Source organism: Phlebotomus argentipes, unplaced genomic scaffold (assembly GCF_947086385.1).
Source record: "Phlebotomus argentipes unplaced genomic scaffold, Phlebotomus argentipes genome assembly contig_15, whole genome shotgun sequence".
Classification (NCBI taxonomy): domain Eukaryota; kingdom Metazoa; phylum Arthropoda; class Insecta; order Diptera; family Psychodidae; genus Phlebotomus; species Phlebotomus argentipes.
Window position 1 is genome coordinate 8,485,547 of NW_026776181.1, and position 27,560 is coordinate 8,513,106.

Here is a 27,560-nt window from a genome sequence, read left to right on the forward strand (position 1 = left end):
CGACGGTAAGCAGTTGTCATTTCTATAACCTCAAAATTGCAGGTGTTGGAAAAGTGTAAACAATAGGGAAATACGTTTATTTTATCGAGAAAATCCAATGGATTCGGATGAAGAGAGTGGGGTTCATCGGCTGGAGGGCTCCAGTTCGAGTGTGGGTGGATTGGTGATCAAGAAGGAGCCCAAAGAGTCTGTTTTCAAGGTGCCGAAGCCGTCGCTTCTTGGCCTTGATAAATTGGCTGCTGCTCGACGAAAGGAGCGAGAGAAGGAAGCCAGCCGACTGATTTCATTCAAAGACAGTGAGTATGATGACGCAGGGTCTGAATCGTCAAGCAAGGGGGGCTTCAAGACGCCGGACATCAGCAAATCACACGTACTGAGTAGGAAGTATCGCGATGGGGGCGATGAGACTCCGTCGCACACTGGTGGAGTTACGGACACAGCGCGCCATCGGATGCTGGAGAGGATGGCGAACAGCAATGTGGCCAGTAGAAGTGGGGAGAAGGGCGTGTACGCGTCCACGAAGGAGCACAAGAGACGCAATGAGGAGAGAGAGAGTAGCCGAAAGAGAGACCGTGACTACGATAGATCCAGGAGCAGCAGAGATGATCGGCATCGTCGTGAAGGAAGTTCATCGCGTGCCAGGGACTCAACTCCTCGCACACCCCGTGATTCCGGGAGATATTCCGTCTCTGGCTCGTCATGGGATGAGGATGATGAGCGGATTCCGCTGAAGAAGTCCTCTTGGGACTTTCCCACGCCGAAGTCCTCAGAGGAGAGGAGTGAGTGGTCTGAGAGGAGCAACAGGAGGCCCTGGTCGTCTCGACACAGGCACGAGGATGAGACACCACGAGCCACACCAGCGCACAAGTTCAATAGCTGGGCTAATGATCGGAGGCGTTCAGGAGCGACTCCACGCAGTTCCCGCGACATTGGCACTGCGCACCATCAGCCGTGGAACAACGAGGAGGACAAGGAGTTGTGGGAGGAGGAGCAGAAGCGCCTGGATCGGGAGTGGTATAACATCGATGAGGGCTACGATGAAGAGAACAATCCATTTGGTGGCACAAATTCTGAGTACTTCCGGCGCAGGGAGGAACAGCTCGAGCAGAAGCGCACAAAGAGAATGTCAGCGCAGCAGCGTCAGATCAACAAGGATAATGAATTGTGGGAGCGCAATCGGATGCTGACTTCGGGAGTTGTGATGTCCATCAATGTATCGGAGGATTACGATGAAGAGGCGATCGAAAGGGTGCATTTGTTGGTGCACCATATTGTTCCACCCTTTCTGGATGGCCGCATTGTCTTCACGAAGCAGCCCGAGCCTGTGATTCCGGTGAAGGATCCCACAAGCGACATGGCGCTGATTGCGCGCAAAGGAAGTGCCTTGGTGAGGGTGTTTCGAGAGCAGAAGGAGCGTCGCAAGGCGCAGAAGAAGCATTGGGAGCTCGGTGGAACGAAAATTGGAAATATTATGGGCATTCAGAAGAGGACTGACGAGGAGGACGAGAAATTCAATGAGGAGACCGACACGGCGGACTACAGAAAGGATCAGAAGTTTGCTGAACATATGATGGCGGCGGATAATGAGAAGAAGAGTGAGTTTTCGAGAAAGAAGACCATTCACGAGCAGAGGAACTATCTTCCAGTGTTCGCTGTGCGGCAGGAGTTGCTCAATGTCATCAGGGAGAATTCTGTGGTGATCATTGTGGGTGAAACGGGCAGCGGAAAGACTACGCAACTCACGCAATATCTGCATGAAGATGGATATAGCAAATTCGGCATGATTGGATGCACTCAACCGAGGAGAGTGGCTGCGATGTCCGTGGCGAAGCGAGTGTCAGATGAAATGGGAACCAAATTGGGTGAGTCTCGAGAGAATTGAGTAAAAGGAGGCTTTCTTAATACTACTTCTTTATTCTTTCAGGTGAAGAAGTGGGTTATGCCATTCGATTCGAGGATTGTACGTCGGAGAGCACAGTCATCAAGTACATGACGGACGGCATTCTGCTCAGGGAGAGCCTTCGAGAGCCCGACCTGGATAATTATGCGGCAATTATAATGGATGAAGCTCACGAGAGATCCTTATCGACAGATGTGCTATTTGGTCTTCTTCGGGAGGTAAGTCAAAGACCCCAAACTAGCTGTTCAATCATTTATTTTTCTATCACAAGAAAAATATCCACAATAGCTTACAAAAATACTTTTTTTATTGAAAGTTGTCACAGAAAAAAATAACTTACACAGGCTCCATATAGTTCATATTATCTTGATATTTGATATCAAAAAATAGTATTTCTAAAAAAATAATAGAATTCTTCACGCGTCTTAGTATTTCTTTTTTTTCTTTTTTACGCGTTGAAGAATGACTCAAAAACAATTTTTATTCTTTTCTTACAAAACTAAATCACTAATTACTTGTACAGTCAATTTATAGAGTGTAATCTTTTACATTTTATCAGCATAAATTTCTGGTTTTTTGGCGAGGACGAAATGAATGGTTAGGCAGGGAAAAGAAGTCTTTCGCAATTTCTCTCAATTTGGGAAAATGTCTTTCGTGAGATAATCCTCAGGATCAGAAAAGCACAAACTTTCGGCACTTGTTGTGGCGTGATTGGGTCATTTAGACGTGGAATGGGCTTTCTGGCGGTTCATCAGCAGGAGCATTCCGGCATTCATGCCGACACTTCCCCACTTCACGCACTCTGACATCTGGAAGATAGAGCAGAAATAATCATTGATGTTAGAGTGTCAGGAGTTAATTGGTTTGCATCAATTAGCAAATTGTGGCTTTCTGATAAGATTCTATTAATAACATCAACTCTTGAGTGCATCTTATCTCAGAAGCACGTCCCAAATTTCTTATCCCCTCAGCCTTGATGCTTTCTTTTGATCGATTGTAGCATTTAACTGCAATTCTGTTGTGTTTTATAATTGATTTTACACCCCCTCACACGTGATTCCGAATAAATTGTGCGCATTTGGGTCACGCGAATCCGAAAGGTGAATTTCTCTCAATTTTGTGGCTGCCAATAGTGTTGATTGGACTCAATGAGTTAATGTGATTAGGAAATGTTTTCTTATATCTCGCGCTAAAAGATATCGAATTGGTTGATCAAATGAAATCATGTTTTCTGGGACACTTTTTACTGTAATTTATCTGTGGAAATTGGATAAAATACAACGCAATTGCAGAGAAGAGACAGAAAGCAAATGGTCAAGAGTCAAGAGAATATAAATATGATAATTCCCTCTTCAATATTTATCAAAGATAATTCTGTTGTGAAGCTCTGAGCATGATTGCTCAGAATGCATAATAATAAGTACTGGCGACATATGTGAAGAAAAGAAAAAGTATTGGCAAAATTCTCACCTGTCGCCGTCGAACGTCTTGCTGTCTATCGCCGTAGCGGCACCAATAGGCGAAGTGCTTGCTGTTGTGCCACAGCATTTGCTTGGCTTTCTGTGCGAATGTCACCTGATTCCGGATGTCTTTATCTGAATGTGCCGCCTTCTCCTTGTCCCCGAAATTGTTAATCCTCAACTTGGCTCCCTGACGCCAAACATCGGGTAGTGTCATCTTGAGTATCTTCATGCGCCGTTCAGTGATCTTAATCGTGTAGATTTCAATATTCTCCGGCTTTGGTTTCTTATCTGTGAAATATGAGAGGAAGAGAGCGCGATAAGGAGATCTATTGTGCTAAGAAAATCAATAATTAGACAGCATTTTCCACAATATTTGCTTTAGAAATGCTGTCTTAAAGTTGTGAACTCGTGAGTTTAGGCACGTTTGATGATCAGAAGTCGACCTTCTTCCATTCTATGGCCTTCCTTTTATCAACACGCAATGAGACCTCATCTGCGCATTGCATGAGAGATAAAGCCGATAAGTGCATTTTAATTAAAAAATTAAAGCGGAGCAAAGAATCGACGAGGAAGAAGTTGAAGCGAAAAATTGATCAGTTCTAGAGCGAAAGATTTGCAGACGCGAAACATGCCAGCGGGGCGCCAAATTCTTCACTTCTTGAGACTTCAAAAAACATTTTATGCGTATATAAAAATAAATAACACACACTATTGTGTTCGAAGATAGTGAATATACTGAGAATTACGATGTGGATACTTGCCAATCTGCCGCCGAAACAACAATATTGCACAAGAAATGGGTGAAGAGTGAGTGGAAAACATACAACAAGAATGATAAGAGGCTAGAACTGGTGGCAGGCAGTAAAGAGGAAAATATAAGTGTTATAATTATCACTGTGATTTTATGGGAAAATTGTGCAAAATCTCACTGCTAAAGTGCATTTTGAATTAGATATTGAACTGTTTTTTTTTTATCTCAAGATTTGGTCACTGTGATTCCCAAGACAACTTTAGACAATACAATTTATGCTCCCTAAATGAGAAAAGACTATGGCAGATTGGTAATTCAAGCAATGAATATAGAATTCTCGTATAAAACAATATTTCCTGTTAGTTTGTATCATAATTTCCTATGATTAAGTAAGGACAAAAGGAAATTAAGTGATCATTGAGCGTTTGTGGAAGCAATTTCGCTGATTCTAACAATGCCAACGGTGAAACCATACCGTTTTCAGCATCTCTAAATTCTCATTTTTTTCATTTTCCCATTGAGTGATTTCTGCCGACGCTTTAAATCAATCTATTGGGTGCAAAAAAGTATAATTTCTTCATTTATTGTTTCCTGCCCATCTCGCATCTTTTCGTGAGAGTAACAAGCGCATGAGCACTTTTTCTGCTTGTACTTCTTCCTCACCGTCAATTCCGCTGCAAGATGATGGAAATAGAAAAAGAGGTGGGCTTGAGAGTACATAGACACAGACTAAGTGTAAGTGGAAGTATGATGAAAAAGAGATGGGAAAGCACAATTGTTGAATTTATTTTTAGAAAAATCTAGAGCAAAGCGTGTACAATTGTTTGCTGTGTTGCACCTTAACATAATTTTTTCGCTAATGCATGTTTAATTCGGTACAAATTACCATCTATTTGTTCAACATGCTATATTGGGGACTGATTTTCTTGTTTATTACACCCACGTTGGGGGAAATTTCGAAACAATTGCGTTTGATCATTGAGGAAGTACAATGTCCATGATCTTCAAGTGTTAACCTTTGGCTATTGTTGCATTTGGAATATGAATTTTTGAGTGATCTTGCCTTGTGGATCATTGTACGATCACGATCTCCGGTGATGAATTATGCTTGTTTATCACAGAAGAGCAAAGATCATCGAAATATGATTGGAAATCAATAATAACAGAGTGGTGTGAAGAGGCGATTGTTTACGTGACTCGCATCTAGTTTTAATACTATTTAATTGAAATGAAAAGAAAGAAAAATGTTGAGTTCGGTCAGGAATTTCATTGAGAGAAATGGCTTGTGGCTTTTCATTTTCTCCCTGGATGATTGTGAATTGAGTTGCAAAGTATTTTTAGCATGCGCCAGAGAAAATTGCATTGCGATGCACAATGTGCGAGGATGGCAAAAGGTGATTTCCATAGAGTTGAGATTGTTTGACCTCATTGTTGTTAAATTGAGTGGTCATGTGAGTGTGAGAGAGAGATTATCACGATGCCACACACAAATTGTCCCTGGAGTTGATTGTATTTTTCGTTCATTGCTTGTATGGCTTAATTTACGCTATGAATCTTGCTATGAATGGCAATTTATGTTATAGATAGAATTAAGTTACTCACCTTTAGCCGTTTTGCAAATCACCACGCCAAACCACCCTTCATTCTCTTGGCCACCTTTCACCTCCACAATAAAGCCACACTCGACGACAGCACAGAAGATCCTTTGCTCGTCCTCATCAAACCACTTGGACTCCCGCAATTTCTGGACAGCCACTGAACTGCCAAAGGCTGTGGTTGTTTTTTCTTGCTTCGTCAATGGCCACAATTTCAGTGCATTTATCACGGAATTACTGCGATTCATCAACTTTGATTTGCTTTCCATCACTTTCGGCTTGAGGTCCTTTTCTGCTTCCTCTCTCTCTCTTGATTAATTATGTAGTGGAGCGTGTTGGGAAGAAAATCTGCTGTGAAGTGTTGTGCTCAATTGGAAATGAGATTTTCTCAGAAGGACGTATGAATAGATTTGAATTGGCACTTTGGTTCACTATGGTGTAAAATCCAATTTCACTCTTTTGCTCCAATTTCCACAGAACACATGGGAAAGGCCGGATGCTCGGGAAATTGTGTCGATGGAACTTAAAACAAACGCGAAGTGAGGAAGGTGAGAGTGGAGAATGCCGAGGGGATCAATACCACACTGGTGTGCTGCAGCACTTCACCTCCCAATTCGTTGACAATTGTGTTGTATGCTTCACCAGAAACTTCTTCCTTTGCAACTTTTAACTATGTAGCACAAGTCTTTGCACCCTTTTGCACAGTTTTCTGTCTCGATTATCGTTGGTTTTGATTGCCTTCTGGCTTCACAAGGTGGATATTTTTTTTGCTATATTGTCTCGTCTGATGGCAGTTTGCTTCAAGCGGATGACAATTTTCCTAAACTTTCTCTCTCATCCTTTCGATATGCTGTGTCTTTTGCACCAATAACGAGAGTGATAGTGACAAATTTGTTTGTAAACACAAAATAAGGAGAAATTGAATGCAATTTCTGCACACTTGAATATGTTTCTCTTCAGTCACGTACACACATTCGCGTGAGATGTGAGAAAAGGTGGTCTCTCTGCCACTTGAAGTTTGTTTTGGGGGCGCTTTTGACACTTTTCAGGTGACTTTTCAATGTGAATCTTTGCTGGAATCGCACTTTACTCAATTTGATAGAGTCTTCTTAGGGAGTTTGTCAAAATAGCTGGGAAAATGTGTGGTGTTGAGGGAGAATGCTGACTGCATGAGAGTCTCTCTGCGAATGGACTGGCTCTTGGGGCAGTGTGGAGCTCTGAAGGCATCACTCTGACTCCCGCCAACGTGAGAGAGTGAGAGAGAGAGAAACTCACGCTGATTGCTCACCGCACATTGTGGATGAAAAGAGCATAATATTCTATAGAAAATCTTACTGAATTTCAATGTAAATTTCAAGTTATGTTCAATTCACAGATTGATTAATTAATTAACTTTATGCACAAACGTTCAATTAATTTTTCTAGTGTTTAATTGTGTCATTTTCCATGCTTACGAGCCAACCGTGAGAGAATTCCCATATCGACTCTCGAGTGCTGTGTTTTCGTTTCCTTCACTCTCTTGCTTGGCGCTATTCGCTCCTCTCTGTCTATCCCCAACTTCACTGCCGCTCCCCTTTGAGAGAATGCGAAGAGCGCGCGGAGTGTTAATTTCGAGGCGCATTAAAGAGAAGTCAACGTAGAGTTGCAGAGCATTCAAACACCATGACTAAAAAAATCGCGCATTCCTGATGGTTTGTTTAGGAAATTAAACAATGTAGAGTCGCAGGGGAATCAAGAGTATGTCTAGGAATATAACTGGCTGCAGGCGGTTAGAGTCTCTCTCACTCTCTCGCTGTATTTGTTTACAAACTTGGCATTTACCTCAGCGGCTTGAACCGCTTCGCTGAACAGACAAGAAGACAATTCTCGAGATCCTTGAGATATATCCAAAAATGGAGATGAGTGGTAGAGAACCCGGCTTCTCGAATTGCGCATGATTTCTGGATGAAGCTCTTCCTTTTTTTGCAATATCTTGTAGTCCATTCCCAACAAGGCCATGCAATGTAGAACCGAAATTGGCGCAATATTTGAGAAGAGGCACATCGAGAAGATAAGAACACTCGTGATAAGTTGTGCTATATTGAGAAGTGATTAAGGTGGATTAATTGAGTGGTTTTTGCACACCTCAATGACACTGGGAGAGTCAATAAAAGATGGTGATAAAAAAAATTTACGAAAACACACAAGCGATGCTTGAGTATCTGGTGATTATTGTGCCAAGAGTTCACTGGTATTGGAAAGACGCGTGTGACGGTCAGGGATGAGCATTTTATTTTTATTCAATCTGATCGAGGACAACTTTAACTTGTGTGTAAAATGGACTGTGTAAAGTTCAGTAACATCACAACCTATTTCCTGTACCATTAACCTCATCTGAAATTACTATATTGTAGGTATTTGAGACTAGACTACCTTTGAAGGTTTACAAGTTTTTTGCCTATAGACCTTAAAGACTTTCAATACCATTGTGTAAATTTTTGACAAGGCAGAAAAACATCTAGATTTATCAAAAACTCTTATTATTCTTTTATTTCACTGTTAAAAGACACACAAATTTGTGCTTTACTAGCTAAAATATCATGTGACTTTCCGAAAAATTAACTGATGACCTTGTCTAGGACACTGCTTAAGTTTCCAGAAAATCCATAAAATTTACAAAAACTCTTGAACAATTAAACGTGTTAATACAGTCAGCTAAGCTACCGAAAAAATTGCTTTTTACATATTTTTTCAATTTTCGTATATATAGGCCTCTCGAGAATAATTGAAGAAGTTCTTAAAATAGAGATCTTGCAAATTAAAAACACAAAAATTCTTATTTTTTGATCTTTTTATCGCAAATATGAAGTATGTGCCTAATTCAGAACAAGCATGGGATCAAAGACATTGTGTAATTTTTCTTTCAAGAACGGAAAACAATTAAACCCCAACTTTACTAATGAGTGATTAAACTTCTTACAACATTTTATAAATGTTCTATCTCTTGAATGTGTCAGTGACACAAAATTGGCTTATTTTGAGATGGAGTAAACCTCATTTAATTTTAATGATGCGTAAATTCATTAGTTTGGACACTTTTGTGTGCTTTAATTGACTGCGCGTGTGTTTATTGTCAGCATGATATAGAAAAGAGTGCAATTTCCTTCTTACCGTTTATCGACATTCAACAATCAGCGATTTATATTGTAACTTTACTCACAATGTGCTTCTTGAAGAGCGAAAAAGGCATTTTCTTTTCGATAGTCTCTCTGACCTTGTTAACTTTAAATTGTGTTCACTCTTGCAAGAAGTATGATAAGAAGAGAACTTAAAGTGTGGATTCGCGCTGCGGAGTGAAAAGCATCACATTGAATCATTGTGCACTTCAGAATTGCGCTCAATTTGTGATATTTTCATCACACAAGTCAATAAATAAAACTCCGTCTCTAAATTGGGTGTTTCTGCAAAGTGAATTATCGGTGTAATTGCGAAATGAAGAGGTCTGGAATCACGTGAATTCAATTGATTGGCTTTTCTTTTTTTTTTACTTATAAAGTGATGAAATTTATGGCAACAATTTTTGGTGTCTTGTATCGATAAAAAGAGAAGGTGAATTGCGTTTCTTCGTTTGTGTTCCAGAATAAAAATTTATGATCAGCAAACCATTGATAAAAGTCTTCTAATCTTATTCACAGTTCCTCAATTAGATCTCTTCTCATGTGTGATCGTGTGCGAGTGATTAATGGCAAAAAAATGGTGACGAGCCCACAGAAGTCCACCCACATTGGCTTGTTTCTCCCTCTCTCGTGTTTCGCGAAATTCCTCTTCACTTCTGTTCCGCCATTCTAATTTAATTCGTACCAGAATGCGATGCGAATTAATGGATGTAAAATTCGGTGAGAGAGAGAAGAATTATTAAAACAAACAACATTTGTGTGTTAGTGTGTATTTTAGGATGGTTTGCTTGAGGAGAGAACCAAACAACCAACTGTGCACAATTTTGAAAGTGTAGCATTTCTATGGCTTTCAAGGTTGGATGACAAGAAAATCTGTGTTTGATCAAATGTGTACAATTTTGCAGAGAGAAAAAAATCATGATGATTTGGGAATCTCGTGCGTGGCTCTTGAGAATTTTTCAAGATCACATTACCAACTCATTGTGTGGACGTGAGGTTCCCCGAAAAGATTATAAATACAAGAGGGAGAAAAAAGAGAGATTACGAGATATTGTCTGGGGATAACGTGAAAATTTTCCATTTCACACGACGTTTGAGTGGGAAATTCTTATATTTCTTCTCGCCTCTCTGATGACGAAGATCAGTCGGTATTTACCAAAGATTCTCTCTGACGATAATCCTCATTTTCACGTGACGACGTTGGTCACAGGGAGAATTGGGCCTTTTGCCAATAATGTTATCGGCATCTGAGGCGGCTTCTCACTTCCAAAAACTGCTTACGGACGAATGTGATGGTGTTGGAATGTAATTGATTGAGAAGTTCTGCATTCAAGTTCCGTGAACGCACTCAGACGAGGTGCCTTGAACCCTAAATTGTGGCTTAATGTCGCGTGGGCGGCTGGCACTCCTTATTTCGGCATTCGAGTGGCAATTTCAGTCACTCCTGCCCACCGTTCGGAAAGGTTAATTGATAATGTTGGCGGGAGTCGATCAGTGGGTTCAGTCACCTTCTCCTCAGTCCGCCAGACGCGCTTGGTGATTGGCCAGGAGGCGAATGTGGCACAGAATGCACTCCTTGAGAGTGTCAATTGACTCATTTCTCTCTGGTGCATCCACAAGCTATTTCTGGCGCGACTCGCAGAAACTAACGAGTGGGAAGTGGATTTGAGGATGATGTCTGGGCACTAGATGAGGGTGGGAAAAGGCGTCCGGCAATTGAAACGTCGCTTGGGCAATTGTTCAATCTTCTATTGCATACTGTCTAGTGTGTTGACCTAAAATTGCAAATATGTAATTGCATATGTGTGCGCTTCATTGCAGATTGTGGCACGTCGACACGATCTGAAGCTCATCGTGACATCCGCCACGATGGACTCCACGAAATTTGCGACATTCTTCGGCAATGTGCCAACCTTCACCATTCCCGGACGGACATTTCCCGTGGACACGTTCTTCAGTAAGAACAGCTGCGATGACTACGTGGACGCGGCCGTGAAGCAGGCGCTGCAGATTCACCTGCAGCCCACGGAGGGGGATATTCTGATCTTCATGCCGGGTCAGGAGGACATCGAGGTGACGTGCGAAGTGCTGGCGGATCGTCTGGCTGAGATTGATAATGCGCCGCAGCTCTCAATTCTGCCCATCTACTCGCAACTACCGTCAGATCTGCAAGCGAAGATCTTCCAGAGATCCCCCGAGGGATTGCGGAAGTGTGTTGTGGCCACCAACATCGCCGAGACTTCTTTGACAGTGGATGGGATCATCTATGTCGTGGATTCCGGCTACTGCAAGCTGAAAGTGTACAATCCTCGCATCGGCATGGACGCTCTGCAAATCTATCCCATCTCGCAGGCCAATGCCAATCAGCGATCGGGACGTGCTGGTCGCACAGGACCTGGCCAAGCGTTCAGATTGTACACAGAGCGGCAGTACAAGGACGACTTGTTACCTCTTACAGTGCCTGAGATCCAGAGAACCAATCTGGCCAATACAGTGCTACTCCTCAAGTCACTGGGAGTCGTGGATTTGCTGCAATTCCACTTCATGGATCCTCCGCCACAGGACAACATCCTCAACTCGCTCTACCAGTTGTGGATTCTCGGCGCTCTGGATCACACGGGAAGTCTCACACCTTTGGGCAGACAAATGGCCGAATTTCCTCTTGATCCACCGCAATGTCAGATGTTAATCGTGTCATGTCAAATGGGATGCAGTGCAGAGGTCTTGATTATTGGTGAGATGATTTAAAAATATTAAGGACGAGAAGACGCGTAGAAAGCGAATGTCGAATATTTTAAATTCTCTAATTTTGACTCTGGTTTTGGATACATTCCAGAGACTAAATTACTTGGAATTTTAAAATTGAAGCTCCGCGTGAGCTTTTAGTGTTTTTGAAGAAAAAAGTTGTTGAAAAAAAATTGGAGATGCCGGGTATCGATCCCGGTGCCTCTCACATGCTAAGCGAGCGCTCTACCACTTGAGCTACACCCCCTGATGAATGTAGTTTGTCGGATGTCCAACACTCATGCAATGCTTTTAGCCTGAAGCAAAAAGACTAGTTTGCAAAATGATTTCGTCATACAACACGAGCTCAAATAGCGACTCTAGTTGATGTGTGCATTGAACACGAAAAAACAATACAGTCAGCTTTCATGAGAATCAATACATGGAAAATATGAGTCATTTCTGGGAAAAGACGTATATCAGGGGGTGTAGCTCAAGTGGTAGAGCGCTCGCTTAGCATGTGAGAGGCACCGGGATCGATACCCGGCATCTCCAACTTTTTTAATCTTTCTTTTTGCATCATTAAAACCATTCCTCCTTTTCAGTGTCTATGCTGTCCGTGCCGTCGATCTTCTACCGACCGAAGGGGCGCGAGGAGGAGGCTGATGGTGTTCGCGAGAAGTTCCAGGTGCCTGAGTCGGATCATCTGACCTACCTCAATGTTTACAATCAGTGGAAGCAGAACAATTACTCCTCCAATTGGGCCAACGAGCACTTCATTCACATCAAGGCGCTGAGGAAAGTGCGTGAAGTGCGACAGCAACTGAAGGACATTCTGGTGCAGCAACGTCTGCCCGTGAAATCTTGTGGCACGAACTGGGACGTGGTGCGGAAGTGCATCTGCTCAGCGTACTTCTACCAAGCGGCGCGGCTGAAGGGCATCGGCGAGTACGTTAATCTGCGCACGGGAATGCCTTGTCATTTGCATCCTACGTCCGCTCTGTACGGTCTGGGCACGACTCCGGACTATGTGGTGTATCACGAGCTCGTGATGACGGCCAAGGAGTACATGCAGTGCGCAACGGCAGTGGACGGACACTGGCTGGCCGAACTGGGACCCATGTTCTTCTCCGTGAAGGAGACCGGACGCAGTGGGCGCGAGAAGAAGCGCCAGGCAGCTGAGCATCTGCAGGAGATGGAGGCACAGATGCAGAAGGCACAGAAGCAGATGGAGGAGCAGAAATTGCAAGCGGCTCAGCGCGAGGAGGCGATGATACCCAAGCAGGAGATTTTGACACCGGGAGCAACGCCTAGGAGGACTCCTGCAAGAATTGGCCTCTAAATATGCCTAGACATGTATTAGAGATATTTGAAGAGAAAGCTTGTTTGTTATTTGAGGTGGAAATCCTTCTTTTTATTTATTATTCAGCATTGAGCGAAGTCAGTTACTTTTGAAATGTCGTTGTGTCATGCAAGTACAAGTTTGATTTCCTGACACCAGTGGCGCATCGATCGGAGAAAAGACAACATTGGGCAAGAAGTGTCGCCGTAAACGTCGTAAACAAAGGCTTTTTCACGGTTTTTAGTGGAAATCAGGGAGGTTTTTCTACATTTATCGCTATGGACGAGGACTTTGAGGACGATGGATGGATGGGCCGGCATAGAGTGGGTGATGAAGAGGTGAAATTACAGTTTTGAAGTGGTTTGAGGTTAGAGTGCTAAAATCCCTTCGCATTTTCTCTGTTTATTCACAGCCTGAGGGACCGGAACATATTGAGAATCCGCAGGAAGTACTGAATGAGTGCCTGGAGAAGTTCTCCACGTCGGATTACATCATGGAACCGGGTATTTTCACACAACTCAAGAGATACTTCCAGGCGGGTGGAACGCCCGAGCAAGTGATTAATCTCTTGTCGCACAACTACTCTGCCGTGGCTCAGATGACCAACTTGATAGCAGAGTGGCTGATTACAGCCGGTGTGAAGGTTGTGGATGTCCAGGCGATGGTGGAGAATCACCTGAAAGACATGATTTTGCGTACATTTGACCCGAAGAAGGCCGACACGATCTTCACGGAAGAGGGAGAAGTGAGTAAATGGTGAATTGCATCCTTCCGGAAGGCTCTAATTTGCTCGCTTTTCAGACTCCTGCCTGGTTGACTGAGATGATAGAGCACCACACTTGGAGATCGCTTATTTATCGCCTCGCTGAGGAATATCCAGATTGCCTTATGCTAAACTTCACGATCAAGTTGATCTCCGATGCTGGATTCCAGAGCGAAATCACGTCCATCTCTACTGCCGCACAGCAAATTGAGGTGTTCTCGCGCGTCCTAAAGACTGCCATCACGAAATTCCTCACAAATCCTGACGATGTACAAAATTCCATTCTCGAATGTGCCGTAAGTGGGATTATTTCAATCTTATCTCTGCTAATTTATGCAATTTATTGAGGGTATTTGATTGTGTGATAGAAAATGGTCTGCCATGGTCAACATACGTACGTCTACAGCCAAGTTCTGATACAGGTCTTATCCCAAGAGGCCAAAGGTGGATTCAACATGAAGCGTCTGTCGCAGGAAATCACAAAATACGCCCTTCAAATGTGAGTACATTTTGGCAAAACTGTCGCAATGATTGACAATATGATCTTTTTCTTACGTGTGTTTTGTCTTTGCAGCAATCAAAATGTGACTCCGATTACAATGGCACTGAATGGATCTGCTGGATATCCGCAAGCTTGCGAAGCTCTGACGTCGATGCTGTCGCGAAACACCCTCAATCCGGCAGATATCAATGTTCTCTACCGCAACTACTCAGCCGTGGATCCGCCGCCGATTGATCTGATCCGCAATCCGCAGTTTCTTGATCTTCTGGTGGACTCGCTGTTCAAGGCGGGTGTGAAAATCAATCCGGAGCACAAGTCCAAGTACATCTACTTACTGGCATATGCGGCAAGTGTGTGTGAGACGCAGACGAAGAAAGGCGGACAGATGAAGAGGATGATCAACAAGGATGAGCTGAAGAACACGACACAAGCCATTGAGAAGGTTCATGCGATATGCAATGTGAACAAGGGTTCAACGGAGCTGATTGCCGATCTGCAGGTGTTGTACAACTGCATTAGATACCCGGTTGTGGGTGTGGGAGTGATTCGCTGGGTGGAGAACACGGTGACGGAGCCGTCGTACTTCAAGCTGTCCACGGACAGTTGCCCTCCGCATCTGGCCTTGCTCGATGAAGTCGCCACAGTTCACAGCTCGCTGCATCCGCAGATTCTGCGTCTCCTCATTCGTCTGTTCGAGTCGAAGCAGGACGAATTGGAGATTCTGGTGCAGCTGGAGATGCGCAAGATGCTGCTGGATCGCATGGTGAATCTGCTTACGCGAGGATGTGTCGTTCCGGTGGTGAAGTACATCAAGCAGTGCTGCCAGCGCGGGGACACGGACATCTCGCTGATCAGATACTTCGTCACGGAAGTCCTGGAGACAATCACACATCCGTACTCGCCGGAGTTCGTGCAGCTCTTCCTGCCGATGGTGGAGAATGAGGAAATCACGGGGTCGATGCGAGGCGAGGGTGACCAGGACCCTGTCTCGGAATTCATCGGTGAGTCTTATTGTTAGCATAATTAAGAAATAATGTGATGATTTATGACGCGGTTGTCATGAAGGTAATCGCGTCATAAATTGCTCTATTGACTAATGGGTAAAAGCTAAAGTAGTATTTTAGCTATTTTATGGTGGCTGATAAAGCCACGAGGTGATGATTCACTGCTCTTTGGCTAATCCACAATGTGGAAAGCGAAGAGATACAAAAGTTCCCTGGCATCAAGCATGACATTAGACAAAATGATATTGTCTCGCATGGAATCGCTCATAAAAATGTAATTGCAATCAGTTCCCATGAAGAAAATTGGCAAGAATAATAATTCTTGTAAATTAGATAGGACGCGCTTTTAATTGAATTTACTAACATGTTTTTATTGTAAATTTGCTATTTTCCAGTTTACTGCCGACCTGTTGGGCGACAATGAGACTCTGAAATGGCAAAGGTGTATTTCAGATTGAACGCGCAATCCAAACATGGGGAAGTGCGAACATGGAGCGTGATAAGATAGAGTGGATTTTATAATAATTAAGAACATGAGGAAGAATGTGGACGAGCACAAAATAAAAAAAATGTAACGCCACTGAAAATCGTCGAAGGAGTCTCAATTGTCTGTGGAAGATTAAGAAAAGAATGCGAAGAGCTGCAGAATGTTTCCGGCGTCGAACGGTTATGGAGTCACATTGAGGTGAGGCTTATTTTCCCTACCTGTAATTGCAAATATTACGCACCTCGCCACTTTATAATCATGATTTATCAGAGGTGATAAAATGTCTCACTGATAATGAATATTGATACCCGATAAGTTTTGTGGAAATGCCACAATCATCAGTCTTAATTTGCGGCGTCGCTTATGTGGATGATGGAACACAGGTTCTGCGCCCAGGCTGAATTTTCCCCACTAAAACCAACCCTCAGTGACTCGAGTGTTGCTTCCGTGCTTAATTGAGGTGAAATTTTAATGTGGAATGCTTTAGTGACTGCAATTGTTGCTGGTTTATCGTCAACTTGAGTTGGATTGAGTTATCTCACATCGGAAAATGGTAATTTTCTCGTTAACAAACAGTTTTGTGTGATGTTATTGTGAGAATTACAATTTAGAAAACTGATTTTGCGCTATCAAGGAGGGATGGATTGTAAAATTTCTACCCTTATCACTATTAGGGAGTTTGCTTAATGTTTTTGTGACTCATTTGGATTTTCCGGATTAGTCTGAGACATTTTTGTGAAACTTCATCGTATTTGATTGATGGTGGCTTTGATTTGTTGGCGAAAAACATTTCTAGGTATTTTTCTTCACTCATAAAACTGCATCAAATACTTTCCTTGTGAATTTCCTAACGAATATTTTTCTAATTAGTGCTTTTAAAAATTTCGAGAGTATAATAAATCAAGAAACTTGTCTCAAATAGACAACAAAGTGTAGTTTAATCATAATCATAAGCATTAATGAAAAACACCGTCTCAATGTCACGGTTATTTCATTCCCAACAAAAGCACCCAAAGTTGAACTTTCCAGCGCGAATCGAACAAGGAAGATTGGCTTAAGTGTATTTCACGGCTAAAATTAGGCTCATAATTCCATTTCTGCGGAAAATCGATGGCATTGCGAAATTTTAACTGTGCTGATAAGATATCAACCTGATCACGTAGAAGTGAATTCCCCCGAAAAACACACTATCGCCACTCGAGAATGTGGGCAGAAGAAGCAGACGCCAATGGTGCTCCACCTGAACCGCCGAGGAGTTTATATTGGCCGATCTGGACACTCTTATCGCTCTTATCAGAGCGCCGTGAACGATATGCCGTGCAGCATATGCGGGACGATTTTGAATTTGCACCGATGCGTAACGCCTCGCACTGCGCGAGTGCAATGTTCTGGGGCGCAGCGCAACAAGGTGGCAATTGTGGGTTGTTTTGCCGAAAAGTGCGAGTGTTCGTGGTACAAATTGGTGCGAATGGATTGGTGAATGGACACAAAAAGAGGTTTTCTACTTCACGCTAAATTATTACTTGACAATTAAAGTGCGAATTAACACTTCCCTCTTGAAGAAGTTATTTCGTACTTTGGCGACAGTATTGCTCTGTTCTCGATCTCAGAAGATCGCCAGCCTTTCAGCACTTCGGACGCGCGTTTGGGAGGCTTTTCGCGCTGTGTGGAATCGCCAAGTGAGACACATTTGATCATTTCGTAGTTTATAGCTGGTGGTGTCCCAAGGACGCGAATAATTAGTGATTAGCTTGTACAAAAGAGACAAGAGGCACTTTGTCCATGGATCTCTTTAGCATTCGCCACTTCGCACTGATCTTCCAGCTGGTGTGCTGATCGTATTGCGACTCCGGAAACTATCTCTGCGTCTCGTAAACTCCAGTCAAGCCTTTCAATGCTACGCCGCCGTTCTTGTGACTTTGCGTGCTGTGATCTTGTGAGTGTGCACAAGTGGTTGAGTTTGTGGACAGCGCCGAAAATTTACCATTACAGTTCGAGGTTGGGCGCGATTTTAATTGATCCCGCGAGTATAAACATTGTGTAGTGGCGAGCAGCGCAATAGGAGAAATCCCCCGAGTCAGATGAAACACTTCTCAATCGTGACAACGTGTATGTTTTTATGGAAATTTCTCGCTGTAAGTTGATCCTCTTGCCCTCGTGTGTTCATTCATCCACTCCATTTCCATGTGTGCAATCTTGCGTGCACCTCAAAAGCTGGCTCACTGAGAGAATTGGCGGTAAAGGGAGATGAAAAGGACCCTTAACAGGATTATCTGAGGTGTTGCTGTGAAAGAGAATGTCTCTAAATCGCTCTGAAGTTCATTGAGTGACCAACGAATAGTGCTAATTCCACAATTGAAGCCATCACAGATCCTCAAACATCTTCCTAATGTGTTTTGTCTGCTCAAGAGTGTTTTTTCCTCTCGGCAGATTCCAACATTGTTCCATGTAAAAATGCGATTTTTCATGGAATTCAGATCAATTGGACATACTAAATGATTTATGCTTCACTGTAACACAAACACCACAAGTTTACATACAATAACTTAGCATAATGAATGAATGGATTGCTATAAGGAAATTTAAAAGTTCTTTATTTTGGTTGTTGAATTACCAATATTATCAACGTCTTTTCATAGACTTTTTTTGTTTACCAGGTAAACTTTGGCGTTATTCTGATAAAAGATATATCGAAAAAAATGCTGTTATTGATTTTTTGCGTTTTTGATTAGTTCACTAAACATTGACTTCGATTTATAAGACACAAAATAAGGAAATAAATCAATAGCCAACTATAAAGTCTGCAATGTTAAGAAGTGAAACAATTACAAAAAGATCAAAATATTTTCGCTCTTTTGCTCAAAATTGCTCAATTTTAAAGTTTATCCATTGATAGTCAAAATTGTATGATTTTGGCTGCACTTCACAATGAATTATCGATACAAAACTGACATGAAGACCGAGGAAAAACACATCTTCAGTTTTATTTTTAGTCACGGGGATTCCCCAATGTTTCCAAGAGTTTTTAGATCCTCGTTTAGATTTTTAGTTCAAGAAAATGCTAGTTTCTCTATATTTTGGGCACACTTTTCCGCACAAACTGTAGCAGAATTCTGCGATAAGAGTGTTCTGAGACACTCCTTCTCGGAATCAATTTATCTAATCACGGAGCAAATATTGGAGCGCGATATTAGAGGCAGCTCTTTTGAGACTGTGTTGCACGTTGTGATTTCACGGGCGATTGTATTGTTGCGAAGGAGGGAGAGCGGCGATAGATTAGGTGGTCGCCACTGATAACACTTTGCCACTTTTTATCCGTGATTCAGTTGATTTCGGGAAGGAGATCGCGCAACAGGTGCATTCGCGAGCGCGAGGGTGTGTGACTCCAGTGCAAACAGCGATCGCCAGTGCCTTTTGGCGGTGAATAGTGGGATAAATTGCCACCTTATTGTGTGCTCCACAACAGCGCTGAAAACATGGGGCCTCTCGTGGAGTGACTCTGTTTGCCCAACTCATTCTAGCGATATATTTTTCTTGTTGTTCCGCGGGACAGAGATGAAAAGTCGCTACGCATTTCCAACTGGTGATTGCTCGCGTGCCCGAACGGACGGTAATTGTGAGAAGGGTTGAAGGCTCTCCGAGTGTGCGACTACTATTTTGGGGAAAATCCACCTGTGCGCCCGCCAAATGTCAATTGTGGTGCATCGCGTGGAAAAGCGCAGATGAATTATGTCACTCTCAGTTGGGACTGTTTACACGAGGCCTTGGTTCTGGAAGAAGGTCTCCGGGCGTCTGCCAATTAGTGGCCATGTCTCGCGCGTTCCTTTCTCATGTTGACTCCTCTCCGCAGGGAAATCGCGTCGCTGTTCATGGAGACTCCCTCACAATCCACATCGGTGGCGACCTGAGCGACAAGAAGGCCTTCGCGAAGAGGAAGAACCGCATCAAGTCCACCAAATACACCCTCATCACCTTCCTGCCGCAGAATTTGCTCGAGCAATTCCGCCGAATCGCCAACTTCTACTTCCTCGTAATGACTACAATAGCTCTCATAATTGGTAAGTTATTCACGGAGATTGAAACATAGTCCAGGGGTTTATCACTACACAAACCACTATCTTATCTGTTCTGTCGGAAAAAATGGAACAAGCGGTGAGCTGATAAGAGTGATTCACAGAGCAAATGCGATGATTTTGTAACAGGTTTTTCGGTGATTTTCCCCGGAATATTTTCACCTGCAATATTTATTTTTGGATTTAAGCTGGCAAATAGGGGCTTAGTTCCAGTCTTCCCAAAGTTAATATTGTTATTAAAATGATACACCTAAAAATAATTGTTGCATAACTAGAGAACTGAGACAAGCGATGTAGCTTTGAAAATGCCTGAAGATAAGATACTGATTTGACATCAAAGAAGCCTATAATCAAAGCGTTTTGGAGAATGTTCACAAGTCAAGAATTGATTTCGATAAATATACTGGATTTATTCAGTTTAGATTCACTTGAATTTTTGGAAAAGTTTGACTTGTTGAAGTAAAAGTAATAAATACTAATAACAGAATATTAGAAAATACTCTGCAAATCACATATTGAAGAAAAGACAGATACATATGTGAGGATGTCGAAGCCCGATGAAGACATTCCTTGGTAAATCAATGTAGAGTGAATGGATAGGAGAACCCCTTGGCAATTCCATGTGAAATTATTTAAATAAATAACAGAACAACTCTGAGAAGCAATTCTGATACAAAACGCCTCACGATATGTCGCGGAGAAGCAATTCAAATTTGAGTTGGTGTATTTGTGGTTGGAAAGGGTCGATGGGTCAATAGTGATCGTCACATAAATTGGACAATCATCTGCAGGCGAGTGTAGTTGTGCGCGACGTTTTGGAATCGATACAATATTTGCGAATTTGTGCGTCTCTCAAGTGCCACGGGAGGCAGTTAAATTTTGATTAGAACATAATTTGCATTATTTGACAGACATACACGGGCAAAAATTCGCCTGTGCGCCCAATTAAACTCTCCACCTCCTCGAGATCGTGCGAGAAGTGTTTCTAATTGGCATTTATCATTTATTATACACTAAATTCTTTCTTATGGCTCTATAATACCAATTGGTTGCGCTTTTGAGGTTCAATGTCAACACTTACATCAGCGTCACTCGTGAAATTTAGTATCGTATTGCGATAAATTGATCAATAGTGATCACTGTGCTTTGTTGTAAATACTAATTAACACACACTGCATTATTTACAGACGGAAAAAACGTATGCCAAAATGTTATATTTGCTGAATTGCTTTAGTTTCAGGAAGTGTTTCCTTTCTATTTACACAGACTACATTTCAGATAGTCCAGTTACACCTCTAACATCGATCATTCCGCTGGTCTTCGTCATTTCCGTCACTGCCATGAAGCAAGGATATGAAGACTACCTTCGTCATCGGGCTGATAACATGGTGAATTACTCCCTCGTGACGGTGATGCGGAATGGCGTTGAGATGGACATCAAGTGCCAGAACATCGTTCCGGGTGATCTCGTGAAAGTGGTGCGAGATTGCGATGTTCCATGCGACTTGGTGCTCCTCAAGTCGTCAGATCCTCACGCGAAGTGTTACATCACCACGGCTAATCTGGATGGTGAGTCCAATCTCAAGACACTCACGATTCCGCGAGGCTTGCCAACGGTAGACATTGATCGCCTGAATTCGCTGGGCATTATTGAGTGTGAGTATCCAATAACGGATCTCTACTCATTCAACGGACGCATAGAATTGTCCGAAGCGATGGTCAGTCAGCGGACATCTGTGGTTCCGGATCTGGATGTGGCTAACAGCAATGTCCTGCCGCTGATGGCGGAGAATCTGCTTCTGCGAGGATCGCGAGTGAAGAACACAGAGTGGGTGATTGGATGTGCAGTTTACACAGGTCAAATGACAAAGTTGGCACTCAACAGCAAATTGACCAAGTACAAAATGAGCTCAAGCGAGAAATTCATCAACAAGTTCCTGGTATTCTTCCTCATTCTCCTCATCTCGATCGTCACTGTTTCCTATTTCTTAAAAAGGTTAGATTGTATGAAGATTTATGACTGCAAGACACTTAACTTTATCTGTTTTCTTGCAGATTCTATGATATGCACCGTGAAGAGCGCAATATCTATCTTGGTGATCCCGTTCCTAACTATCAGGTTTCCCAGTTCCTTCAGGATTATTTCTCGTTCCTAATCCTGTTCAATTACCTCATTCCCATCTCACTGTACGTAACGATTGAAGTGCACAAGTTCCTCGGTTCCTTCTACCTGGAATGGGATCTTGAATTGTACGACGTGGCGACTAATCAACCGTGCATCGTCAATACATCGGATCTGAACGAGGAGTTGGGACAAGTGGAGATACTCTTTTCCGATAAGACCGGCACTCTGACGAAGAACGAAATGATTTTCCAGCACTGTTCAATTAATGGCAAGAAGTTCATGCAGAAGAGAACGGGATTGCTCGAGGAAGGAAAGCATTTACTACTGAAACTTCCTGAATTCAAGGTAACAAACGACTCTAGCGCATTGTTTCGGAATATGCTAATGGTACTTGTGTATTGCAGGAAGATGTTTTTGGCTTCTTTGAAGCTCTCTCGGTGTGTCACACAGTTCAAGTGGCCGGTTGCGAAGATGCGGACGTCGAACCGTCGCATGATATGCCAATGATACAGAGCGATGAGACTGATAATATCAACTCGAGCGCCTTCACGCTTGGTGATAACTTCACCGACATCAGCGAGGAGCGCGAAGAGTCACCGATCCTCGAGATGAATGGTGGCAATGGTGAAACGATCAACCATGGCGTCAATGGTGACTTGAACCCACTCTTAAATAGGCAACCAACTGACACCGATCAACATTTTCTAGGCTACAGTAAAACCCTCCACCACCTCCTACCCTCGCGACCGTCCAGCGAGCACCTGCCCAAGGTGGCCTCCCTCATCTTCGAGGGCAAGCAGCGGCCCTACAGTGTCGTGGGCATGGACAATGCCAGCTTCACGAACATGCACGAATTCACCTTCACGCCTCAGCCACTCAGTCGACCGAATTCCCATGTCGACCTCAAGAGGACCATCTCGACGGATGCCGAGGTGCATCAGAAGACGCACCGACGCACGCAATCCTACAATGTGCCACCGAACAAAGCCAATGCGTCGGCGTCTGTTGTGAGGACGCCGTCCAAAGTGTCACGCCAGTCCAGCGTGAGGAGCATAATTTCGCAGCTGAACTCCAGAGAGTCTTACGCGGCGCCTCAGCACACGGAGGCCGCCAAAATCGAGAGAAATGAGTCCATGTACAGAAGAGGAGTGATCCAGTCAGTCATTGAGTGAGTCCAATATAATGTGTATAATTTAAAGATAAATGCTTGTTCATTCATGAAACTCGAACATATGAATTCATTTTATTTTATTGAAAGATTGCATTGTTTCAATAATCTTCTCTGCTTTCACGTGCTAACATATTCTTGTGAAGTTCTGGCAAGTATTTCACATATTGTGTTAATTCATATGCTAATAAATCTCTGAAATCTTAAACACGTGCTCGAAAATATTCCATGAATCAACTTATTTTGTCCTTCACAGGCAATTGAATTATCAGGCTTCGAGTCCCGATGAGAAGGCTCTTGTTGAGGCATGTGCCAAAGTGGGATTTGTTTACACGGGCGATGACGATGATGTTGTGACGGTTAAGATTAAGAAGTCAGTTTTCCGTGGTGGAAAGGTAATTAAATTATTCGAGAGCGTTAAGAAAATCTAGCGATGCTTCAATTCTATTGATTTTCAGGCTCGCAATGTCGATACTCTGGATTCGGTGAAGAGAATCTTCAAAGCCGACAACTCGACCATCATGAAGTTCAAGCGACTTCATGTGCTGGAATTCACGTCGGACAGGAAGAGGATGAGTGTGATTGTGCGCGATCAGAAGGGACAAATTTGGCTGTACACAAAGGGCGCGGAGAGTCATGTGCTGCCACTCTGTGATAACACACCTCGCCAACTGATAAGTGTAACCCAGAGTCACATTAACGACTTCGCTAAGCTGGGCCTTCGCACATTGACTGTGGCGAGGAGGAGAATTTCAAATTCTGAATACATCGCCTTTTGCAATGGTGACTTCACAAAGGTGAGAATTCCAAGGAGATTAGCATTAATTGGGACTTTCTCTTGCAGAAATAACACAAGCCAACAATTCACTGACAGACCGAAAAGCTCTTGTGGAGAACTGCCAGCAGAAAATAGAGAGAAGTAAGTAAATTGAATTGCACGAACATCCTTGGTTCGTTGGCAGAAAGCAAATGCAATTTAGCCATTGTTGCGCATCCTTGCAATGTACACAACAATTTTACAGCTTCTCTCTGCGCGATTTTTAATTAGGATCACCGCGCATTGAGTGAAAGTGATTATAGAGTTGCAAGGACTTTTTACCTGTAGGGAGACTTTCATACCAATTAACTCTTCAACCCTCGCTTGAATTATTTTTCCCGCGGGTGCCGTTAATTTGTTAAACTTTATAGTGAAATTGTTTGCGAAAAACTGCTTGTGGCATTGGAAGAGGGAAATTGTTTTTAATTTTGCGTTTTCCATTTGAATCCAACATTGCGAAAAATTTAGTCGTCAAACAAAATGACTTTCCTTTATTACAGAAAGGAATAAAAAAAATCCACATTTCTCAGACAACTCTCATCAGTAATCTCACTTTACTCATAATTGCAGAGAATTTTTTCGATGTTATCAAAATCAATTAAATTTCGCAGCTTTTGCATAGAAATTTAAGTGGTTCTCTTTGCCACTCGTTGCAGACTTGGAATTGCTCGGGGCGACAGCCGTGGAGGATGCGTTGCAGGATAATGTGCGAGATACACTAGAAGCGCTGCGACATGCTGGCATTAAGGTGTGGGTGTTGACGGGTGACAAAGTGGAGACCGCTCTCAACATCGCCTTGTCGTGTGGCCACATCCCTGACAATGCCATCAAGCACTTCATCGTGGAGTGCCAGAGCGCTGAGAAGCTCGAGGAGCAGCTCAGTGTGTTTGAAAATGAGCTCAATCGATACAAGGACGAGGTGTTCGCGCTGCTAATTGACGGTGGCAGTCTGGCTTTTGCTCTCTCTGACTTTCCAGAGCGCTTCAGGGACTTGTCCGTGCGCTGTCGGGCAGTGTTGTGCTGCAGATTGAGTCCACTGCAGAAGTGCGAAGTGGTGCATTTAATGAAGACTGTCGCTGGAAATCCAATCACGGCGTCCATTGGCGATGGGGCGAACGATGTGTCGATGATTCAGGAGGCTCACGTGGGTCTGGGCATTGTGGGCAAGGAGGGACGCCAGGCGGCGCGGTGTGCAGACTATGCTTTTGCCAATTTCTCCATGGTCAGGAGGATGCTCCTCGTGCACGGCCACTATTTCTCCCAGCGACTGTCACTGCTGGTGTTGTACTTCTTCTACAAGAACCTCGTGTTCATGATGATTCAGCTGTACTTCCAGACCAACAGCATGTTCTCCTCTCAGTCCGTCTACGATTCACTCTTCCTCACGCTCTACAATGTTGTGTACACAGCGCTGCCGATTCTCGTGATATCAATCACTGAGAAAGTCTATCCCATGGACAAATTGATGAAGTGAGTGCATTTCTCACATGAGAATCCCTTCAAATTAACTTTAACAAATTGCCATTACAGTGAACCACCGCTTTACAAAAATAACGTGCGAAATAAGAGGCTACAATGGAAATACTTCTGCGGTTGGATACTGCTGGCTGTTTACCACTCGTCAATCATATACGTGTCTGGCTATCTCATGTGGGTGAACAATCCGGTCATCTTCACGACACCCCACAATGTTAATTTCTTCTGCTACGGCACTTTCATGATACACAACGTGGTGATTTTGGTCAATTTGAAGCTGTGGCTCACGTCCATGTATCAATCCTACTGGTTTATCTTCTCCATCTGGCTCTCGATCTTTGGCTTTGTGCTCACAACATTCATCTACAACCTCTTAAACTTGTGAGTATAGTCAATATTTTCTGCTAAATTGATTTTCTGATTGGATGTTGGACCACCAGATTTTCCGTGAGCGTTAAGAGCTTCTCAGAAACTCGTGTCTAATATTTATGAGAGACGCGAAATTGAATTAATCCTCTTGAAACGTTGTTTCAGAGACCTCTTCGACGGCGATATGCTCCACGTGTACTCAAATCTCTTATCATCGCTCACCTTCTGGCTGCTGTGCATTGTGGTAGTCGTGGCGGCGCTCATTCCTGATTTCACAATTAAGGCCCTCCAAGCACTCAACGTGAACTGCGGATCAATATTCCCAGGCCCGAAGGCGGCGAACAACACTAAATCGCGGTGCACTTTCTTCGAAATGACGCGTCTCTGAGGCGCGAGTCTTCGGGTCATCGAGAGACAGGGACATGACGTGATTTTATAGTAATTTAACACAAGCAATTAGTGTTAGAACGACCGTGAAAGTGATTCATAGTGACTGTGTGTGAAATCTAGTGAATTTTGTACCTAAGATGCTGCACTATAATTGTGTTCCAAGTAGTGTTTGCATTTCCTCTGTTATTACTTTTCCCTGTGCCCAGTTACCAAAAGAGCGAGAATAGTAAAAGATGGGAGGTGAAAAAGCTAAAGTATTGTGCATATGTTTGATCCCAGTGAGAGAATAAAAACCTCTGGAGAATAATCAATCTCGAAAATATGACACAGAGTTGTCACAACAATCACACTGTATCTGTGAAGAAATTCACATAATGCGTGAATCGCTGCTGTAGGTAGAGAAAAATGGGAAGGAAAAAAAAGTGGATGAAGATGGCAAAAGTGGCAAAATGAGCGATTGGAAATTAAAAGCATTTTCCCTTAATTTTTTCTGCATCGCCCAAAATGCCCCCAAAGATGTGCCAAAAATTTCTCAATGGCATCAAATGTGATTTATTCAGTATCTGTGTTGTGGCGGAACAATGAAAACCTCTGTTATTTATGGAATTGAGTATCAATTCTGGTGATGTCTTCGTTCTATTAGCAATACAAGACATTTTCACACTTCTCAAGTCTGCACAGCCACAATACAGTTGAGGTATTTATTATTAAATGCTGGGGAATTTCAAATTCAATGCATTTTAAACCATTGGAACAGATTTTGCCTGGTATTTTTGTCCTGAATGAAACATTCCACAAATCTGCGAGCAAACAAAAACGAATCACAACTTCTTGCAGAATTTAAAGATCTGCAGTGTCTTAGAGAAGTTTCTTATGCTTTAAGATTGCCTCGAAGACGTGAAAATTGTAACACAAATACCCAGTGATGCTATGATGGCAAAAACCGTATTGATTATAGCTCCCAGTGTCTTGGCAAAATCGTATTATCCAATTAATTTTTATAGGTGTTTCATATTACAACATGGATATTGATTTCATTCACATCCTCCCTGATAAATTAGATGAAATTTGTATTAAAAATCTTCTCTCCAGTACTCCCCATGAAGACTCATTGACGAAAAAAAAACCTTATCTTCAACACACCCACTTTCTCTGTCCAGCTTTTTTTAGCTGCTCACACTATAATCGTGAAAAGGTGTATTTTATAAAAGGACGCTTCGCATTGTGTATAGTGTATTTTGTCCTCAGCTCAAAGAGGTAGCCACAAAAATCAAGAAGTTTCCTTTTCATTCATGAAATCCTCCTTTTTTCACTCCTCGGCCAAACGTTTAATTTATTAGACACATTCTTTTCATCAAAAGGTATCTTTTTCAGCACAGCATTTTACATAGAGCAGCATTTCATCTCTGACTGCATGGCATTAAGTAGAAAATGTTGGGGACATAAAGTATTTCAC

General features: G+C 42.9%; 4 protein-coding genes and 2 non-coding genes across 9 annotated transcripts; 4 read left to right on the forward strand and 2 right to left on the reverse strand.

Annotated features, from left to right (window-relative positions):
• Positions 1 to 35: 35 nt before the first annotated feature.
• LOC132263301 (pre-mRNA-splicing factor ATP-dependent RNA helicase PRP16) lies at positions 36 to 13,020 on the forward strand. Its single transcript, XM_059762995.1, has 4 exons — positions 36 to 1,862; positions 1,925 to 2,118; positions 10,686 to 11,598; positions 12,194 to 13,020. The coding sequence occupies exons 1-4, from the start codon at positions 98 to 100 to the stop codon at positions 12,928 to 12,930; spliced, it is 3,609 nt and encodes a 1,202-aa protein (XP_059618978.1). The 5' UTR covers positions 36 to 97; the 3' UTR covers positions 12,931 to 13,020.
• Positions 2,139 to 6,908, reverse strand: LOC132263303 (uncharacterized). Its single transcript, XM_059762998.1, has 3 exons — positions 5,717 to 6,908; positions 3,371 to 3,651; positions 2,139 to 2,709 (listed from the first exon to the last, which is right to left on the reverse strand). The coding sequence occupies exons 1-3, from the start codon at positions 5,976 to 5,978 to the stop codon at positions 2,617 to 2,619; spliced, it is 636 nt and encodes a 211-aa protein (XP_059618981.1). The 5' UTR covers positions 5,979 to 6,908; the 3' UTR covers positions 2,139 to 2,616.
• Trnaa-agc (transfer RNA alanine (anticodon AGC)) lies at positions 11,784 to 11,856 on the reverse strand. The gene has a single exon. It is a non-coding gene; the product is annotated as a tRNA-Ala (tRNA).
• Trnaa-agc (transfer RNA alanine (anticodon AGC)) lies at positions 12,071 to 12,143 on the forward strand. The gene has a single exon. It is a non-coding gene; the product is annotated as a tRNA-Ala (tRNA).
• A 67-nt stretch (positions 13,021 to 13,087) lies between the features above and the next one.
• LOC132263302 (negative elongation factor D) lies at positions 13,088 to 15,814 on the forward strand. Its single transcript, XM_059762996.1, has 6 exons — positions 13,088 to 13,268; positions 13,343 to 13,675; positions 13,732 to 13,989; positions 14,062 to 14,192; positions 14,268 to 15,196; positions 15,595 to 15,814. The coding sequence occupies exons 1-6, from the start codon at positions 13,209 to 13,211 to the stop codon at positions 15,621 to 15,623; spliced, it is 1,740 nt and encodes a 579-aa protein (XP_059618979.1). The 5' UTR covers positions 13,088 to 13,208; the 3' UTR covers positions 15,624 to 15,814.
• A 146-nt stretch (positions 15,815 to 15,960) lies between these two features.
• LOC132263300 (phospholipid-transporting ATPase IF) lies at positions 15,961 to 26,411 on the forward strand. Of its 4 annotated transcripts, XM_059762994.1 has the most exons (12): positions 17,764 to 17,821; positions 19,537 to 19,744; positions 21,038 to 21,755; positions 21,815 to 22,229; positions 22,289 to 22,535; positions 22,593 to 23,052; positions 23,309 to 23,447; positions 23,511 to 23,835; positions 23,897 to 23,971; positions 24,526 to 25,339; positions 25,400 to 25,726; positions 25,880 to 26,411. In XM_059762994.1, the coding sequence occupies exons 1-12, from the start codon at positions 17,768 to 17,770 to the stop codon at positions 26,100 to 26,102; spliced, it is 4,005 nt and encodes a 1,334-aa protein (XP_059618977.1). In that variant the 5' UTR covers positions 17,764 to 17,767; the 3' UTR covers positions 26,103 to 26,411. The 4 variants fall into 4 exon arrangements, with proteins under 4 accessions (XP_059618976.1, XP_059618977.1, XP_059618974.1 ...); XM_059762993.1 differs by lacking the exon at positions 17,764 to 17,821 and adding an exon at positions 15,961 to 16,239 and having other exon boundaries at positions 22,289 to 23,052; XM_059762991.1 differs by having other exon boundaries at positions 22,289 to 23,052.
• The last annotated feature ends 1,149 nt before the right edge of the window (positions 26,412 to 27,560 follow it).

Bases quoted from the DNA above. Each gene is read 5' to 3' on its own strand.
- LOC132263300 (XM_059762991.1), top strand. From the start codon at position 17,768: ATGAAACACTTCTCAATCGTGACAACGTGTATGTTTTTATGGAAATTT. The intron at 19,745-21,037 runs GTAAGTTATTCA...ACTACATTTCAG, and splicing joins TACAATAGCTCTCATAATTG to ATAGTCCAGTTACACCTCTA. The intron at 25,727-25,879 runs GTGAGTATAGTC...ACGTTGTTTCAG, and splicing joins ATCTACAACCTCTTAAACTT to AGACCTCTTCGACGGCGATA.
- LOC132263302 (XM_059762996.1), top strand. From the start codon at position 13,209: ATGGACGAGGACTTTGAGGACGATGGATGGATGGGCCGGCATAGAGTG. The intron at 13,676-13,731 runs GTGAGTAAATGG...CTCGCTTTTCAG, and splicing joins TCTTCACGGAAGAGGGAGAA to ACTCCTGCCTGGTTGACTGA. The intron at 14,193-14,267 runs GTGAGTACATTT...TTGTCTTTGCAG, and splicing joins ACAAAATACGCCCTTCAAAT to CAATCAAAATGTGACTCCGA.
- LOC132263303 (XM_059762998.1), bottom strand. From the start codon at position 5,978: ATGGAAAGCAAATCAAAGTTGATGAATCGCAGTAATTCCGTGATAAAT. The intron at 3,652-5,716 runs GTGAGTAACTTA...CATATTTCACAG, and splicing joins GATTTGCAAAACGGCTAAAG to ATAAGAAACCAAAGCCGGAG. The intron at 2,710-3,370 runs GTGAGAATTTTG...TCTATCTTCCAG, and splicing joins AAGACGTTCGACGGCGACAG to ATGTCAGAGTGCGTGAAGTG.
- LOC132263301 (XM_059762995.1), top strand. From the start codon at position 98: ATGGATTCGGATGAAGAGAGTGGGGTTCATCGGCTGGAGGGCTCCAGT. The intron at 2,119-10,685 runs GTAAGTCAAAGA...GCTTCATTGCAG, and splicing joins TATTTGGTCTTCTTCGGGAG to ATTGTGGCACGTCGACACGA. The intron at 11,599-12,193 runs GTGAGATGATTT...CCTCCTTTTCAG, and splicing joins TGCAGAGGTCTTGATTATTG to TGTCTATGCTGTCCGTGCCG.